The sequence below is a fragment of the Physeter macrocephalus genome, chromosome 17 (assembly GCF_002837175.3).
Source record: "Physeter macrocephalus isolate SW-GA chromosome 17, ASM283717v5, whole genome shotgun sequence".
NCBI lineage: Eukaryota > Metazoa > Chordata > Mammalia > Artiodactyla > Physeteridae > Physeter > Physeter macrocephalus.
In genome coordinates, this window is record NC_041230.1 from 42,424,360 (window position 1) to 42,444,687 (window position 20,328).

The 20,328-nt window shown below is 38.5% G+C and overlaps 1 protein-coding gene across 1 annotated transcript in view; it reads left to right on the plus strand.

Moving 5' to 3' along the window:
• LOC129391400 (hydrocephalus-inducing protein homolog) overlaps positions 1-20,328 on the plus strand; it is a 157,453-nt gene that overhangs the window by 101,951 nt on the left and 35,174 nt on the right. Inside the window, exons 11-13 of the mRNA XM_055078816.1 lie at positions 3,139-3,362; positions 12,500-12,567; positions 19,998-20,233. Coding sequence (XP_054934791.1) covers positions 3,139-3,362; positions 12,500-12,567; positions 19,998-20,233 — 528 coding nt within the window. The remainder of the gene's footprint in view (positions 1-3,138; positions 3,363-12,499; positions 12,568-19,997; positions 20,234-20,328) is intronic.

The following is a 20,328-nucleotide window of genomic DNA, read 5'->3' on the forward strand; positions in this document are numbered from 1 at the left end:
CCCTTGCTGTTTTTAATATTTTTTCTTTGTATTTAATTTTTGATAGTTTGATTAATATGTGTCTTGGTGTGTTTCTCCTTGGATTTATCCTGTATGGGACTCTCTGTGCTTCCTGGTCTTGAATGACTAGTTCCTTTTCCATATTAAGGAGGTTTTCAATTATAATCTTCTCAAATGTTTTCTCAGTCCCTTTCTTTTACTCTTCTTCTTCTGGGACCCCTATAATTCGAATGTTGGTGCATTTAATGTTGTTCCAGAGGTCTCTGAGACTGTCCTCAATTCTTTTCATTCTTTTTTCTTTATTCTGCTCTGTGGTAGTTATTTCCACTGTTTTATCTTCCAGGTCATTTATCCGTTCTTCTGCCTTAGTTAATCTGCTATTGATTCCTTCTAGAGAATTTTTGATTTCATTTATTGTGTTGTTCATCATTGTTTGTTTGCTCTTTAGTTCTTCTAGGTCCTTGTTAAACGTTTCTTGTATTTCCTCCATTCTATTTCCAAGATTTTGGATCATCTTTCCTATCATTACTCTGAATTCTTTTTCTGGTAGACTGCCAATTTCCTCTTCATTTGTTTGGTCTCGTGGGTTTTTACCTTGCTCCTTCATCTGCAGTGTGTTTCTCTGTCTTCTCATTTTGCTTAACTTACTGTGTTTGGCGTCTCCTTTTTGCAGGCTGCAGGTTTGTAGTTCCTGTTGTTTTTGGTGTCTGCCCCCAGTGGCTAACGTTGGTTCAGTGGGTCGTGTAGGCTTCCTGGTGGAGGGGACTGGTGCTGCGTTCTGGTCAACGAGTCTGGATCTTGTCTTTCTGGTGGGCAGGACTGCGTCCGATGGTGTGTTTTGGGGTGTCTGTGCCCTTATTATGATTTTAGGCAGCCTCTCTGCTAATGGGTGGGGTTGTGTTCCTGCCTTGCTAGTTGTTTGGCATAGGTTTTCTAGCACTGTAGCTTGCTGGTCGTTGAGTGGAGCTGGGTCTTAGCATTGAGATGGAGATCTCTGGAAGAGCTTTCGCTGTTTGATATTATGTGGAGCCGGGAGGTGTCTGGTGGACCAGTGTCCTGAACTCGGCTCTCCCATCTTAGAGGCACAGGCCTGACACCCAGCCAGAGCACCAAGACCCTGTCAGCTACACGGTGAACAAGATGCACTGTGGTGCTTGGCCCCAGGCGGCAACTACGGCTGCTGCCCGGGTTCCCTGGTTTCTCAGTAATACTTACATTTTACAGATGGGGAAACGGGCACAGAGAAGCCAAGCAGGTTCTGCAAGGTCACACAGCTAGTCAACTCAGTGGAAAAGCTGGGATTTGAACCCAGGCATTTGGTTTCTGAGACCTTGGTCATAATCACTTTTCTACGTGGTCTTTTTAAAAGGAATAAAGGATGAAGCATAACTCCTATGACCAGGGAACATAGGATGAGGGAGATGGGAAATAAATGTAAAAAGATGAACAACATATCAAGTAACACTTAGTTATATACCTCTTTTGGTACGTCATCCATCTTCTCTTGTCAGGAGTGGTTGTCTTCCTTTGCAAGAGCCCCTGACTGTATGCTACTTATGCTCTTGATTCCTTCTTCTCTGCTCCTGAGGAGGCAACCTGATCTAGTGGACCCCCTACATCCACCCAGACCCTATTACCTTGGTTACCTAGTCCCCTTTTCTTATTACAAAAACAAACATCTAGGCTGCTCCTTAAGTGTGCATTATCTCATTTAATAGTATAAATAGACTAGGTCTCACCTACCATACCTTCCTGCAGCTTTGCCACCCCCATTTTCTCTTTTTTACCAATAATCTTCTCAAAACAGGAATCTAGAATAGTCAGCCACTATTTCCTCTGCACCTACTCACTCCCTAAACATTTGTACTCTGGATTCTACACTCACACTCTATTGAAATTACTTTCTTCTTCAAGGGCAGGGATGGCCTCTAATTAAAAATAAAAAATCTATAGAATTTTCTCAAAGCTTATTCTCCTTAACCTCTATCCCCATTCAACCCCTTTTGGAAGTTCTCTCTTGGCTTTCTCGGTTCCTGCCATGCCCCCCATACTTTTCTGAATCTTTCTTCAACATATCCTCTTTTTTTCCTCCAGTGCCTTGATGTAGGTTGAAGGCACTTTCTAAGTAGAGAGACTGACTGTTCACCCATTCAGGTGTAAGCATTGGCAAGGAATAGAGATTGTGTTCTAGAAGCCGAGGAATAGGACTGTGTGGCTATAGTACAAGTTCATGGACGGACTTGTGGCAAGTGACAGTGGGAGTGGTAGACGGAGCCAGCTGTGGAGGCCTCTGAGTGCCAGGCATGAGCTTTGTACACACACCTCGTGTGCAATCAAATATGGGCAATGACTTGGTTCCAGAACATTAGTATATAGGATTAAAACTTTTCTGTATGGGACTTCCCTGGCGGTCCAGTGGTTAAGACTCCACGCTTCCACTGTGGAGGGGACAGGTTCCATCCCTGGTCAGGGGATTAAGATGCCTGACACAGCACTGTGCAGACAAAAAAACAAAAACAAAAACCAGACAAACGAACAAAAAACTTTTCTGTAGTAAAACAATGGCTTACATAAGCATCCCCAAACAGTTATCCATCCGTTACAGTTTGAGATGAAAATATCACAATAGGATGAAATCTAATGGTACAACAAAGAGAATCCTTGCAATCTGGAATCCACAATAATAGCTCATTCTACATTCTTCAAGCTACATTATAAACATAGGCTTAGATAGTTCTTGATCCTCTATTCTAACTTGCTTTTTATTTTTCAGCATGCCACTTAATCCCAGCCTTCTCATGTGTATAAGAGAAAGACCTACCTTCCCTTGGTTACTTCAGAGTTAGAATAAAAAAAAAAGGTCTTTTAAGGTTCTTCTTCAGTAGATGTGATTATGATCAATCTTTATAGCATGAATATAATGCATATGACTAACTATTTTAAAGAGGAGATAAAAACACAAAATTACTTTCTGGCTTGGGATTCCTGTCTTCAAACATTCAAGACAGAAGACTGCTTATTTTTCCCCTGGAGTTTTTCTGTGGTTCTACTTCCTGCAGCTGTTTCTGTGTTGGTGTTTATATGAAAATAAATCAGAGGCCCATTGCCTACCTTTTCATTCTTGTCTTTTTGATATAGGCAGTACTATCCAACAAGGGCAGCATTGATGCCCTCTTCAACGTGATCCCTCCAACTTCGGCTGTGGGGACCTGCTTTGTTTTCAGTCCCAAGGAAGGCATCATCGAACCAAGTGGAGTCCAGGCTATCCAGATCTCCTTCAGTTCTTCCATCCTGGGACACTTTGAAGAAGAGTTCCTAGTCAATGTTAATGGAGCACCAGAGCCTGTGAAATTGACCATTATGTAAGTTACTTCTACAGGTAATGTGGAAACTGAAGTTTTTACCTAATGCTTTCTTAAACTTCAAAACTAGAGCACTTTACACATTAATGGAGAATTACTAGGTTGCCAAAATATTTATTTATTTTTTGTTAACAATATTGATACCTGTCTGAAAGTAGCAACAATTTGATTCCCTACTGTTTACTTTTTAAAATCCAGGCACAGAAGTAAAATGTAAAAATAAAATCCTTTCATAAACTTACTTTAAAAAACCAAAACTAGATCATGTCTTGAATGTCCATAACTGTCTTTGTTGATATGACCACATCAACATACTGGGGTGTTTTAAATTTCCACCAGTGTTTCTCTAGTGAACATGTTTAACTTATTACTGTAGTATGGATGCAGATGGTATTTTGGAATCTAGTTTTTCTGTAAGCTCTAACCTTATAAAATAAGAACTTAAACACTATATTAGTTTCTACTTACTCTCTGTTTTAGTATGTTTAAGGAAAGTAGGTTATTAATACCTGGATAAAATCATCTCCTATAATTAAGCTCTGTTATCACAGTTTCTCTAAACCTGCATCTCTTGTTTTTATTTTAAGGAAATTCTTTAAGTGCTCTTAACCTTTAATGTCTCCAGGAATTATAAAAGTCTACTTACAGTGTCAGTCAGTCAAGGCTAGACACTTGCAGCTTTTGTGCTAGACGTCTTTTGATGGCTTCTCTAGCTGCTTTGTTTGTCCTCAGGTTTTAAAAAGAAGTTCTCTGTGACCAACCCATTGGGCAAAATCTATAACTTTAGTTCCTGGTGCTTAAAAAGATCATATCTTCAGAATAGATTGCAGATTCTATTTAGATTCCCACAGCAACAGGTTGTTAATTACCATGGTATTCTCTCTTATTATGGTTCAGTAGCCTAGCCTAGCAGGACCTCACTCCATCTACACCTGAGGTCTCCCTTGTGGCCTGGAGATAACATAGAAGAGAGACAGACATATTTCCTAGGCCTGAAGGGTGCTGGGAAAGCTTATTGATCTTGTGATATCTCCTGGAAATTTAGAATCTTAAGATTGACTCCAAGGCGACTACCATTTCTTTTCAGTTCTTCCACCTAAGTATCTCTGTTCTAGGGTGAATTACATCCTCCCAAAATTCATATGTTGAAGTCCTAACACTCAGTGCTTCAGAATGTGACTGCATTTGGAGATAAGACTTTTAAAGAAGTAATTAAGATAAAATGAGGTCATATGGGTGGGCCCTAATCTAATAAGAATGGTGTCCTTGTAAGAAGAGGACATTAGGACAGATACACAAACAGGAAAAGACTGTGGGAAGACATGGGGAGAAGGTACCCATCTACAAGCTAAGGAGGGAGTTCCTCAGAAGAAGCCAACCCTGCCAACACATTGATCTTCGATTTCCAGCCTACAGAACTGTGAGGAAATAAATTTCTGTTGTTTAAGGTACCGAGTCTCTAATACTTTATGACAGTCCTAGCAAATGAATACAACCCCTAACAAGTAAGGAGAGTGAGTGCATATGCCTCAGGTGTTCTGTGGCATGGCTAAGACAGCCTACCACAGTCATAAACTCTTTAAAAAGATCTCAAGACTTATCTGAAACATTCACAATGCATTTACATTCTTTTCCATAATGCATCTGTGTTTGTGCTAAAAGAAAAAATTGGATAGCTTTCCAGATATTTGAATAACATTGACTCTTAAGAAGATGTATCATGCTTACCCTGGCCCAAGATTTACCTCCTCCAGGGATGTGCAGAATATGAGAAGAACAGGAGTACTTTTTTTGACATTATATAAACTTTAACCCACCTCCCACCTCCATAACAATTCACATCTCATGACAAACAGTGGAGGTAGTTATCTGGAGAAGCAGGAAGAGCAAACTTGCAAGTGCAACCCTGTCTATCATTCAGAGATCATCTGGCTCCTTAGCCCCCTTGTTAAGTTCCAGAAGATCAGCTTTTGAAAGCCCCCAACTGAGTCAAGACTTTCTGACTTCTTGGCACCAGGAAATATTGTTCAGAATCATGAGTACCCTCCGCAACATCCAGCATCATAGACAGGCCTCCATACAAAAGTGGGAAAGATAAAACTCTTAAAACTCTGCTCTTATAAACATTTAAGATAAAAGGAAAATAGTCCTATCTATAGGCAAGAAAGAATAGGATGTTAAAGGACCATCATTTTACTTTTCATGCAGACAAAGAAAAATCAAACTGCTGGCTGAGACAGGCTAATTGTCCTTCAAGTTGGATAAAAAAGCCCATCCCAATTTCATCCAGTCATTCCACATTTTAAGTTTAGCCTAATAATTAATATTGTATCTAACTATCAACATGCACGCATTGGTACTCTATTTAGAAAAAAAACATGTATTTTGGATATTTGTTTAATAAACTCTTAATGAGCACCTCCTACCTGCAAGGTTGTATATTAGGTGCAGTAACTGGTGAATTTGGGTTTGGTAGACTTTCCTGTTGCATGAATCCTATTGTCTTACCCTGTGACTCTGAATTATTTATCCAAATTCAGGATGTGATTGCCCATTTCCTAAATTATTTCCTAAAGTAACTAAAAATATAGTAAAAGAGATGACAAGGGAATTAAAAGGCTATACTAGAAAATATCCATTTAACTCAAAGGAAGGCAATAGTGAAAAAATAGAGGAACTGAGAAAACATTAAGACATGTAGAAAACAAATAGAGAAAAGGAAGAAGGAATCCTAACTTATCATTAGTTATATTAACTATAAATATATTTAACACTTAAATTAAAAGGCAGAGTTTAGCAGAATAGACTTTAAAATCACACATACAAAATATGATCCAACTATATGCTGTCTACAAGAGACGCACTTTAGATCTGAAAGTATGAATAGGTTCAAACTTTTTAAACGGATGGGAAAAGATACCCTGCAAACACTAACCAAAAGAAAGCTGGAGTGGCTATACGAATATCTAAATAAACTTTAGAACAAAAATTGTTACAAAGGCAAAGAAGAACATTTTACAATAATAGTCCATCAAGAAGATATAACAATTATAAACATCGATGCCCTTAACAGCAGAGCCTCAAAATACATGAAGCAAAAGCTTACAGAACTGAGGAGAGAAATAGGTAATTGAACAGTAGTAGTTGGAGATGTTGCTACCCTACTTTCAATAATGGATAGAACAACTAGGCAGAACATCATAAAGGAAATAGAAGAGCCGAACAATACCATAAACCAACTGGACCTAACAGATACCTGTAGAACCCAACAAGTGCACTTGGAACATTTTCCAGAATACACCATGTGTTAAGCCATAAAACAAGTCTCAATAAATTTTAAATAATTTGAATCATAGTGTGTTCTTCAACTAGAAAGAAGTGAATGAAAAATCAAAAATAGAAGGAAATCTGGAGAATTTACAAATATGTGGAAATTAAAAAACACTCCTAAATTACCAAGAGTTTAAAGAAGAAATTACAACAGAAATTTTAAAATACTTTGAGATAAATGAAAACAAGACACAATATACCAAAACTTATGAGATGTGGTAAAAGTAGCACTTAAAGGGAAACTGATAGCTGTAAGTGCCTATATTTAAAAAGAAGAAAGATTTTGGGCTTCCCTGGTGGCGCAGTGGTTGCGCGTCCGCCTGCCAATGCAGGGGAACCGGGTTCGCGCCCCGGTCCGGGAGGATCCCGCATGCCGCGGAGCGGCTGGGCCCGTGGGCCATGGCCGCTGGGCCTGCGCGTCCGGAGCCTGTGCTCCGCAACGGGAGAGGCCACAGCAAGGGGAGGCCCGCATACCACAAAAAAAAAAAAAAAAAAAAAAAGATTTCAAATCAATAACCTAAATTGCTGCCTTAAGAAACTTGAGGGCTTCCCTGGTGGCGCAGTGGTTGCGCGTCCGCCTGCCGATGCAGGGGAACCGGGTTCGCGCCCCGGTCTAGGAGGATCCCACGTGCCGCGGAGCGGCTGGGCCCGTGAGCCATGGCCAATGAGCCTGCGCGTCCGGAGCCTGTGCTCCGCAAAGGGAGAGGCCACAACAGAGGGAGGCCCGCATACCACAAAAAAAAAAAAAAAGAAACTTGAAAAAGAAGAGCTAACTAAATCCAAGAAAAGAAATAATAAAGATTAGAGTGGAAATTAATGAAATAAAGAAAAACAATAGAGAAAATTAATAAAACTGAAAGTTGTTTCTGCTCAACATTGTACTGGAGGTTCTATCCAAGGCACTTAGGCAAGAAAAAGAAATAAAAGGCATTCAGGTTGGAAAGGAAGAAGTAAAACTATCTCTCTTTGCAGATGACATGATATTATATATAGAATATCCTAAGGAATCCACCAAAAAACTATAGAGCTAACGAATGAGTTCAGAAAAATTGCAGGGTATAGAATCAATGTACAAAAATCAATTGTATTTCTAGACAGTAGCAATGAAAATTCAAAAATGAAATTAAGAAAATTCCATTTACAATAGGTTCAAAAAAATGATGAATTTGGGAATAAATTTAACAAAAGAAGTGTAAGACTTGTACATTGAAAACTACAGAACATCATTGAAAAGAATTTAAAGGAAGACCTAAATAAGTGAAAAGACATCTGTTTTCATGGATTGGAAGACTTAATATTAGATGGCAGTATTTCCCAAAATGATGTATAGATTCAACACGATTCTGTCAAAATTTCAGATGCCCTTTCTGCGGTATTTGACGAGCTGATACTAAACTTTATATGGAAATGCAAGAAACCCAGAATAGCCAAAACAATTTTAAAAAATAAGAACAAATTTGGAGGACTTACACTTCCCAGTTCAAAACTTACTATAGTTTTGATACAGTTATCAAGAATGTGTTGTACTGGCATAAAGATAGACATATAGATCAATGGCATAGAATTGAGAGTCCAAAAATAAATTCACACAGTTATGGTCAATTTATTTTTATCAAGAGTATCAAGACAATTCAATGGGAAAAAGGATGGTTTTTTCAACCAATGTTGCTGGAACAACTGGATATCCACATGCAAAAGGATAAAGTTGGACCCCCCTCCAAACCTCAGACCATATACAAAATTAACGTAATATGGGCCAAAGACCCAAATGTAACAACTAAAACTATACAGCTGTTTAAATAAAACATAAGTGCAAATATGCATGACACCTAAGTATGAGCAATCAAAGAAAAAATAAATAAATTAGACTGCATCAAAATTTAAAAATTTTGTGCCTTAAGGGATACTGTTAAGAAAGTGAAAAAACAAACCACAATATGGGAGAAAGTATTTGTAAATCATATATCTGAAAAGGGACTTATATCTAAGATATATAGAGAACATTTACACTCAGTAATAAAAAGACAACCTATCAAAAATTGGACAAGCCATCTGAGCAGACATTTTCTCTAAAGAAGATATACAAATGATTAATGACATATGAAAAGACTTTCAACATCATTAATCATCAGGGAGATGCAAATCGAAACCATAATGAGATACAATTTCACACCCACGTGGATGGCTATAATTTAAAAAATGGAAAATAAGTGTTGCAGAGAATGTAGAGAAATCAGAACCTTCATACACTGATGATGGGAATGTAAAATATACAGCCACTTTGGAAAACAGTCTGACAGGTTTTCTGAAGTAAACGTTGAGTTACCATATGACCCAGCAATTCCATTCCTAGATACATACCCAAGAAAAATGAAAATATAAATCCATACAAAAACTTGTACATGAATGTTTATTACAGCATTATTCATAATAGCCAAAAAATCCAAGTGTCTACCAACTGATGAATGGATAAACAAAATGTGGTCTATACACACAATGGAATGTTATTAAGACCATAAAAAGGAATGAAAAAAGAAAGAAAGGATGTACATGCTACAACATGGTACATTGAATGAACCTTGAAAATGCTATGACAAGTGAAAGCAGCCAGTCACAAAAGACTATATATTGTATGATTCCATTTATGTGAAATGTCCAGAGAGAGTAAATCTGTATATGGATAGGAAGGAGATTAGTGGTTGCTTAGGGCCAGGGGTGGAGGTGGGAGATAGAGGGTGATAGTTAAAGGGTATGGGGTTTCTTTCTGAGGTGACGGGAATGTTCTAAAGTTAACCCAGGTGGTGGTTGCACATATATGTGAATACTATAGAAAAAACCATTGACTTATACACTTTAAATGGGTGAATTGTATAGCGTGTGAATTATATTTCAATGAGGCTGTTATTTTTTTTAATTTCCAGGAGCCTATAATTCATTCATTTCATGGGTGAATTTTTTAAACCTCTGATCTCTTCTCCTAAAGATCCCAAACTAGTAGTGCATGTCACTAGCAATGTCTGAATAGGTTAGGGTCTACTTGGTTTTTCCACTGTGAATAATAGGGTTTAGGAATCTCCTGGGAACTTAAAAGTAAACTTGGACTAGTTAATACTCCAGGTGCTCTGTGGAGGTTAAGTCTCTTGTTTTATCCTCTGCACCTTACCATTCATACCACTCCCGTGCCACTTTCTTATTTTGGATGTTCATTCCTTGTTTCTTTCAAAAGAAAGGAAAGTCTGACTGTGGAAAGAATGCTTATGTTCGTCCTAAAACTAATCACCAATTGCTAAGAGAAATATTCTTGTCTAAATTGCATTTGTCCAAAGTGTTCTAGCACTGCAAACCACAAACAATAATTTTGAAAACTTGGCAAATATCTAGTGTCACAAATAAATGTCTAATGATAAAGGGTGAAATACATGTATAATTTATTACTTATTTCCAGCTCCACACAGTAATACTGATTTTACTTACGACTTTGCCAGGAACTCTTTCTTGGGCCTTATGGTCCGAGAAGTCTCTATAAAGTTAATATTGTGGATTCTGTAATTTTGTTTCTTATTCTTTTATTGTTGGGTAATCTTCTTTCCTTAGTACCACATAATTTTGGCTAGTATGCCTTGAAAGATCAGAACAGTTGCTGTTTCTATTGATTTCTCCAGATGCATGACACAGTATTTTAAGTGGTTGGATAAACAGCACTGTAAAGTTAATGTGATTTTTTAAATTACCCATGAACGGTTTTGTTCCCTCCTATTTTTACATATGTGACCTTATACAGTTTAACTGTAGCATCTTTCGCATTCAACCCGTTTCACATAACATCATAATTCAGTCACTCTCTTAGTCTTTAAAATTCTAATTTTAACAGACCATTGCATTGACGGAGGGCACCATCTTGGCAGAGACTGTCCTAATGTTCAGGATCCCTGTTTGAATGAATGTGACAATATCTAAGTCCAGTTGGTATTCAGCTGCAGTTCCCCTAGTTACATGTGCCTTTGAACAAATGTGGTTTAACTCTGGTTTTTTCCTACTTCTACACTGATTAAATGACTGCTTTGTGCAGTTTTGTGATCTTTCTTATTTCTTTAGGCTTTTGTGCATTTCAGACACTTTTGATCCATTTGTTACTTTGGCCCTGCCAAAACTTCTTTTACAAGTCAAGTATCTAATCTGTAGGCTCCTTTGACTTATCTCAGCTGGATCCTAATTCCTTGCTAAGTACCAGCTGCTCCTTTTGAAACCAGTTTGGATCATTAGCATGAAATAGAATAGATGGTCCTGGGAAAGGCTTTTAGAATTGAAACTTGCTGCATTGAGTCTTTGTTGTCATCTCTCCTCCCAGGCTTTCAACAGCCTCTCACCACATTATAATCAGATCTCTAGCAGCCGGAAGGATCACTAGGGCACCAAGTGCATTCAGCATGGTGTGACACACCGACATCACCAACATCAGGATCTGGGTGAATTGGAGACTCATGCTTAGTGGGGTTTCTGGTATTTGTGTGTCTATAACTTTTAAAAGCTTGGCACATAGATGGGGAATTATTTCAGTTCTTACCTTTGGTCTAGAGATTTTAGGGACATGGGCCATGGAGAAAGACAAGAATAAACAAATATCTGATATATTGGTTTTCTGTTGCAGTTGTAATAAATTACCACAAACATAGTAGCTTAAAACAATACAGATTTATTATTTTACAGTTCTGTAGATCTAAAGTCCAACACAGGCCTTACTGCGCTAAAATCAAGGTGTTGGCCAGGGCTGTGTTTCTTTCTGGAAGCTCTAGGGGAGAATTCGTCTCCTAACCTTGTTCACCTTCTTGAAGCTGCCCACGTTCTTTGGCTCATGGTCTGCCTCCTCTGTCTTCAAAGCCAGCAAAGGCTGGTTGAGTCCTTCTCACATTGCCTCACTCCTACCTCCTCTTCTACCCCTGTGTTCTAATTTTAAAGACCTTTGTGATTACATTGAGCCCACCTGGATAATTGAGGCTAATCCCCTTATCTTAAGATCAGTTAATTAGCAAACTTAATTCCTTCTGCCACCTTAATTACCCTTTGCCATGTAACCTAATATATTCACAGATTGTGGGGACTAGCACATAGACATCTTTGGGGACCATTATGCTATCTACCATACCTGAAGTCAGTTAGAAGCGGTAGAATCTCTCTATTGTTTATTTTAAGCTAGAGTGTCACTCCAAGATCATGAGCCTTATATGAGAGGGAAACAGAATAACAACAGTTAAAGAGTCCTTAAAGGCCACCTGTTCCAGTCTTCTCTTTTGTACGTTAGGAAGAGAAACTGAGGCCTACAGAGGTAAAGTGATTGGCCAAGATCACAGCTAGTTGGTGGTAGGAACTGGATTAAAACAGTTTTATAAAAGTGTGGGCCAAGGAATACTGGTATCATTGATAGTCTTTGATGTCTATTATATGATTAGACCTATAATTTTTTTCTTGCCTGAGTTAATAAATTTTCATGGTATGTGTCTCATCCACATTAACATTTTGTGCCATTAGTTCAGTGATGTGTCTGCTCTGCCTCATCATTGATAGCAATATGGTGGTAAGTTAACCACAGCGTCGTTTGCTAAAACCCAAAGGTTTGAGAGTGGAAAAGGAATTTTAAGAACCATTGGGATAGACCATCGTCTCACAGTTTCCTTAAGTCCTAGATGATGCTGTAATTGATTTAATGCTAAATTATGGTTCTCAGTACTTACCTCTACCCACTTCTTGATTGTTACCTTGAATTCACTGGATTGTCTTTCCAATCCCTTAACTTGTATTCCTGCTTCCAGAGGCTGTGTCATTGGACCTACCTTCCATTTTAATGTTCCTGCTTTGCATTTTGGTGATGTTTCCTTTGGTGAGTACTTTTCCATTTTAAATTAGAAATTGAGAAGAATTACTTTTCCCTCCACATGGAAGGAGGAAGGTTTACAAAGCACTTCTCTTACCATTTTGTGTGGGTAATAGCTAAGAGGGTCTAGAATTGTTCTTCCTCTGAAGAATTTTGGTGCTGTTTCCTAGTTTATAGGTGAATGTTACAGCTATGTCTCCTGGATACTAGTAGTTGTCAGGCCATGGCTGTCCCCCCTCTTCCTGCAGTGGAACAACAGAAAGCTTTATGCTTTATTCCACTGTCTTAACATTCTGAACATTCTGTTTATATGCAGATTCTGATTTGCCACTTTGGCTACACAGCAACCTTTCCACAGAGATGCTCTCAGGTTTAAAGTGAGCTCGGTGGTGGTTTAATTCAGGTGTTTTATCACTCCAAATTGAAGACTCTTCTATATGTTTGTATGGTCTTTTTACTCAGTTGCTTCCCTGAGTCATTTTCTCCCATCTAAACTTCCCCAATAATAAAAATGATAACAACAGTGGCAGCAAAATTACCCTTTAATTGGTTCTTTCTTGTAGTCCAGTTACTGCTAAGTAATTACATGCGGTACTACATTTAAACGTTTTAGCAATCCTAGGAGAAGGCACTCTTTAAGGTCCCCATTTTAGAGATGGACGAACTGAGCATTGGAACAGTTAAATCGCTCCCAAAGGTCACACAGCAGTGGCAGAATTAGTATTTCAGTTGAGATCTGTCTAAATCATATACCGTCAACCTGGGTGTTGAGAGTTGCCCCCAGAGAGACAAAAATTGGCTCTTGGGTATTGAAAAAACTTAGATATAACAGTGGTTTGTGTTCCTTCAAAGTTCCACCTTGCCCAACAGAATCTTATTCCTTAGTATTTAATTTCTCTTGTTAGGTAGAAATTGTCTAATTTAAATCATATTTATTTAACTGATTTGACTTGATATAAAATTAATTTATCACAGTGGTTCTTTTTAGGAGGTGATAACTTTAAAAAATTGAGAAACCCTAGTCTAAATCTATTCCATAATTCTTTCCATTTTGCTCTATTGTTTCCCATTTTGACTTTCAGTTCTCTTGCTTCATTTCAAGTAGGCCTGTCTAACTTGGGGAAAAATAGTTCTTTAGAAAAAGCTGATTCATAATGCCTTTATCGGGACTTCCCCGGTGGTCCAGTGGGTAAGACTCCATGCTCCCAATGCAAGGGGCCAGGGTTCAATCCCTGGTCAGGGAACTAGATCCCATATGCATGCCACAAAAAGGTCCCGCATGCCACAACTGAGGCCCAGTGCAGCCTAAATGATAAATAAATAAATAATGCCTTTATCAGTTGCTTTAACATTTGGGTGTGATGAAAGTTTCTAAAACTCAGAATATATTTATTTATACAATGCCCCCACCCTGATCTATGTTATATTGGGTAAGGCACATACCATAGGAAAATCTATGTAAATGAAGTTGAATGTCTGTTCATATAGAATGTGAAAATGGCTGGAGAGATGTTACAGATTTGTAGGGCATATTTTTTTTTTTTTTTTTTTTGCCTTACGCGGGCCTCTCACTGCTGTGGCCTCTCCCGTTGCGGAGCACAGGCTCCGGACGCGCAGGCTCAGCGGCCATGGCTCACGGGCCCAGCCGCTCCGCGGCACGTGGGATCTTCCCGGACCGGGGCGCGAACCTGTGTCCCCTGCATCGGCAGGCGGACTCTCAACCACTGCGCCACCAGGGAAGCCCTGCAGGGCACATTTGAATGGTAGACTCTTTTGAAGGAAAATGAAAGTGACCTACAACTTAAGGATAACTGTGACTGATGCACAATAAGAGGGGAGTTTGTGCACCCAAAGACCTGTGCAGTGTACTCCAGACACTTCAAACTGAGTCCATGGAGAGCTCTGAGCAACTGGTGCCCAAGCAGCATACCCTTCCACAGGCATTTAAACACAAAGTCCAGTCCAAGTACATTTGGAAGACGTGCCTTATGTCTTATGCCCTGGAGGGAAAAAACAAGTCAAAGTAAGCACCTCAAATCAGTTACTCCAAGAAATCTCCACTGACTTATTGTCTAGAATGTGCCCTATTGCTCAGCTCTGACATGTTAATGTAAATACTGTGCCAATGATAAGCCAATTATTGAACCCCATGAATATCTGAAATGCTTTTATCTAGAATCCAAACATTTTAAAACATCAAAGCCCCTAATAGTACATTCCCATGGAATATGGCAAATGTATATCCCCAAGATGCCACTGATTTACTCAAAATGCTGTATTTGATATTGGCAAGCTCTGCGTCACACAATGGGTAAAACCGTGTATGCATGCTCCAAGACCAGGTAGGTTTTTCCAGTAACAGTCTTCCATTTGGTCCTCTCTTACCCTAAGGATACAGGAAAGGTCATCACTGCGTAATTTATTCATAGTTTCCTTTCGCTATAGAGATAATAATCAACAGCTGTTCCTCATAGTTGGTCCAGCTAGAAGTTTTGGTAACTAGCTTAGGTGAAAATTAGAAATAGTTTATTTTCCTTTTGTATAATATATTACTGAACCATTTGATGATACAGCAGCTAGACTCTTATGATATAAGAGGCTAGAAGACACTACAGAGCCATGACCCAAGATTTCCCAAGTCTGAGATATGAGAACTTACCCTCCTAAGTCCATCTTCAAAACCCAAGTTGCCTTTTCTTTTAGTTTGGATATGGATTCCTTAATCTTCTCTGTATTGTGACGGGAAATGTTAATAAAAACATACCCTTTTTCTTGCCAATAGGAAATCTAAGGTTTTCAAAACACCTGGTTCAGTAAATTCAAGCTACTCTGCTGTGCTTCTGGATTCTTCACTGTAATGGCCAAAGTTAGGGGCAGTTTTGTAATAATCTTTCAAAAATTGTCTTATGGTATATTTTCAAATTCCAGAGTTGGAACTAGAGTCCTCATGGCTCCAACACAAAGTATCACTTATTTCTCCAGGTAGATTGGCCTCCTATCACGAAGAAACATGGTTCTTAGGAGAGTTGTTTATTTGAAACTATACTCTAAGAAGTGTATATAGTTAGTTCCAGATTCAAAAGAGAAATCAACTGTTACAGGAGTCAGCCAGAATTGGAGGACTTTTTTAGTTATAGACTGTTGTAGAGCTGGAGAGTATATTAAGCTAACTAAAGTGGGTAGTATTGTCCCCATATTGGCAAGAAGGCCCATTCCTGAAGAGGCATCTGTTACAGGCTAGTGTTGGAGACGTGGCATTTACTTGCTTAGAGATGAAGATCTAGATTTGGCATCAGGGTCTGTGGGGATCAGTGATGTTAGGATATTATAAATACCATAAAGTAGGTGAGAGGTAATAGTACTGTTGGTTGGTATCTAAAATAGTTAAAGTATGGCTGTGAAGGTTTTGATTGGATGTTGGATGACCTGTCTAATAATTAATTAGTTTGACTGAAGCTACAGGATCATGAGAGAGTTAAATTACGGAATTTGGGTGGTGATTGTCCCTGAAGGAACACTGAGGCTTTGATAACTCCTCAGATTGGTCAAAGAATAAAACGGGCCAAGTCATAACTGGTATTATGCCAGTTGATAGACCAAAAGGGGCAGGATAAGTATCTGCAAAGTCACTATTTTTCAGGAGGCACAAGAATTTGCTGAATGAGAATAAGGAATTTGGAAGGCTCCAGGCTTTAAGTGAGCTTGACCATTGGATAATTTGGACAGAGAAGTTAGGGTTTGAGGTTAGAGTTGTCGGGATAAATAAATATAAGCATCAAAAAAATATACATGATAGTTGTCTCTTCCATGGCCAGGTATGAACTAGCAGTATTTTACTCAAAGGGAAGTATTTAAATTGACTTTAGGAGAGTGTAAAGTGGAGAGTCAGGGCCAAAGCTTAATTGTCATGATCGTAGAAAGTTCTTAGAAAGGTTGGCAGAAGATATTATAGTAGGCATGGGCAAAGCCTAGACCCAAATAAGTTATCATTAACAGTAAGGGAGACACAATAGGGGATATCAGAGTTGTTATGACTTTATGAAAGTAAATAGAGAATAATATGGCAGAATGATAAAGAAGGAAAGTATACAAGGGAAAGTATGAGAATCAGTAATGCCCGGTATGTAGCAAAATCTTTTTCCATCACTCTTGAGCAGAGTCTTTCTATTTCATGTAGAATCTGCTTGTTCTGAGGAGCTTGGAATAGCAGTCTGTTGCTGAAGGTCATCAATTTCTGGAAGTTTTTTTTTTTTTTAGCAAACTTCCATTTAAGATCTCCAGTAAGAGTAGTTTTCTACATCTTCAGCCAGTAATTCAGTTTCTTTGGGTGTCTTTTTACCCAAAGGCTCACCTCTTAATTAACTGCAGGGTCAGTTGTTAGAAGGCTCTAAAGAAGACTATTGATATATTTTTTTGATTTTTGAGGTTGAAAGAGGGAGAGTTTCTGAGGGTGAGTTTTTTGGGAAGATTTCTTGAACTTACAGATGAGCTGGTTCTTGACAATGTTTAGTTATGTCTGTATTAAGCAAGCTTGATTCAGATTGATAAAAGACTCGTAATCCCATGGGTCTTCTAGTTATTATTTCCTAGGGTGAATAGTCTGAGTTCTAGAGGGATCTAACCTGGTCTGATAGACATTAGAACCAAAGGTAAAACTCTTCACCAAAGAACTCCAAGAGCCTCAGAGAACTTGGCCAGTTTAAGGTCAAAAATACTATTTTTGTGTTCTACATTTCCCAAGGATTATAATTGTGAATTTTTTTATCACATGGTTAACACACTGTAAGATTTTTTTATAACTCTTCTGTGTAAGGCTGGTATTCCCTAGGTGGGAACGTTATAGAGTACAATGTCTTAGTCACATTTATGGCAACGGCCTTTCTGTATAGGAAGGCTCAAATCCATCTCAAGAATTTACAGACAATTACAACAACATATTTTAACTGTATAATTTCGGCACAGCCCATCTGTATTTGAAAGGTTCTTTGGAGTATGATTTAGACCCACAACTCACTGCACAGTTTTCCTGGAATATGATAGCAGAATGTAAAGCAGGAGCCAGCCACATCCCCAGTTACAGAGGAGAAATTTTCCGATCAACTCTTATTCAGAAATTATCTCATCTCTTTTATGATGGGACCTGTGGTATAAGATTTTTGTCAAAGACCAGCTCATACTTTGGGGCACGTCATAGTTGGTGTGCTAGAGACCACTGACACGAACAGAGGATCCCAATTTTAGGTAATGTTTGTTTTCTAAGTCTGAATTTTTTGTGTTCAGAATGGATTGTGCAAATTGTGCTTATTGATCTCCCATATTGTGAATTATTTCTGTAGACAGCTACAAAAGTACCATCTGTTTTGCACAATGCTCTGCTAACACATTCCCCTTTGCTTTGTGGAGATTTTTATTTTACTAGAAAAATTAGGAATCCATTGTCTAAAATAGCCCGTGAATCCCCAAAAGTCTTATCAATTGTAATTTAATTTTTTGTCTTGAGTATTGCTGAATCAGTTTAACACTCATCTTAGCTAGGGTCCATTCTTAGTGGAGAGATAATGTTCCAAATATTGTACCACCTTTTGTCAGAAATGGAATTTTTCCTTTGCAGCCTTGTGATCTTTTGCCCCTAGTTTCCTTAAGTTTAGTTTCTTCTTAGGGGCTTTCCAGGTCAGGTGACAATACACATATTGAATGAGAATCAATGAGACTATCTTTTAAATCATTATTTAAGTACCAGGAGAGGTGTGAAGGTGTGTCTTTGTACCTTTGAGGCATTCTGGCCAAGCATGTTGTTAATTATTCCAAGAAAAGGCACATACGTGGGTTTTTTTGTTTTTTGCTTTTTAAGTACTAGGTACTAAAGAAGGGAGTATAGAGGTCTACACTGTAAATTACTTGCATTCAGTTGGACTACAGATAGGGTAGTAATTCAGATTTGGTGCAACCAGAAACCTAGGAATAACATTTGTGTTAATGAGCCTTCAGGCTTTAATAAAATAATATCCCTTTTCTTCAGGCTCCTGGATAAGCAATATGGGATATTACAAGTAGTTGTACAAGGAATTGTTCTAGTTAGGAGGTTGTAGTTGGCTTTATTCTCAGAAAAACTTCTAGCTTCAGGGAAGTAGTCTGGGCAATGGTTTGGAAAGACGTGTCTGAATCTTTATAGGATCCACTTCCATAATACACCCTATGTTTGAACAGTATTTATCCCATAAATGGTCAGGTAAAACAAGAGTCATTGTTGGGAAAGTTCAGAAAAGTCAAATGTAGCGATTACATGATTGTGAAACTGACTTTCTAGAAATACCTCTGGAATTTCCAAGAATAATCTTTCAAGTGCCCTTAATCAGACAGTTCTTTTTCCATAAAAGATCTCTTCCAAGTAGATTGGCAGGTGCAGAATCACAAAGGAGACATGAATGTGTTTCTTCCAACAGTCCTAATGTGTAGACAAAAGCTCAGACATGGGGTAAAGTAGATGGGTTCAAAATATCCCCAGCAGTACTGCAGTAATTACTCCAGGAGACCAATTGTATTTTATCACAGTAGTGTTCAACATAGAAAGAGAAGTGTTTACATCCAGTAGAAATATGCATATTTGTTCTCTTATGGGTGTAGATCATTCTTGTTCTGAACATTTGTTCTCTTACGGGTGTAGATCATTCTTGTTCTAGCAGATACATTGGCCACCTAGGGAATCTAAAATCAGAGTTCAGTTTATTGTTTACCAGGCAAGTAGGATCCACATCTCTAGGAAAGGAACATGAGTCTCCCTGAACTGAATGTAGGCGGGCTAGAAATAACATTAAAAAGCAGCTTTGTCTAAGGGAGGTGAAAGCCGATGTATTAGTCTCTGGCTGGCTCAAAAGTAGATCGTAAAGTCTCTCTCAGGAGAGGCTATTATTCTATTTTGTGTCATCGACCCTGAGAACATGAGCCTCAGACAAGTCTAGGATGAATTATATAATGTCTTAGCAGGCTCTGGGTCACACAGCGAGCAAATCTGCAGAGGCTTCTCCTTTCACACACTGGCAAATAAAAAGAGCAAATATAACTCTGTTCTTTGGGGAAAAAAATCTGTATTTCTATGTGAAAATTAATTGCACAATGTGCTTCTAGAAAATTACTCAGCAAACTGATTATAGAGACTGCCTCTAGAGAGGGGTCTGGATGATGATGGAGGGGTTTGTTTCATGTCTATTGTTGTTACATAGTAAATGCATAGTAAGTATTCACTAAATGAATGAATGAGTGAAATGCATTTATTGATTATGCAACTGAAAACAATACTGGGGAGAGTTGGCATTAAGCAAGTAGTGTTGAAGTGCGTAGACAATTCATTTAAGAAGTTTGGCAGTGCAAGGGGAGGTTGAAGTTAAAGGGAAGCTCTTGTGGGGCTTTTATTTCTCACCTTACATTTTGTTTTCCAGGGTTTCCTCATACCTTGATATGTTCCCTCAATAATACCTCCTTGGTCCCCATGACCTTCAAACTGCGTGTGCCTGGGGATGGTGTTGGCCATAAAAGCATTTCCAGTTGTGAGCAGTATTCAGAAAACAAAAAATCATATTGTAACAAGGATGAAATACCTGTAATGAGACCAAAGGAGTTCACCATCACCCCCGACTGTGGCACCATTCGCTCCCAAGGATTTGCTGCTATCAGGGTAAAGTGCACAGCCTTCAAGCACATGTGGCCAAGCAGCTGAACTGTGAAATAGTTATTGGGACCACATCTAGAGTTTGCTTTATATGCCCAGTG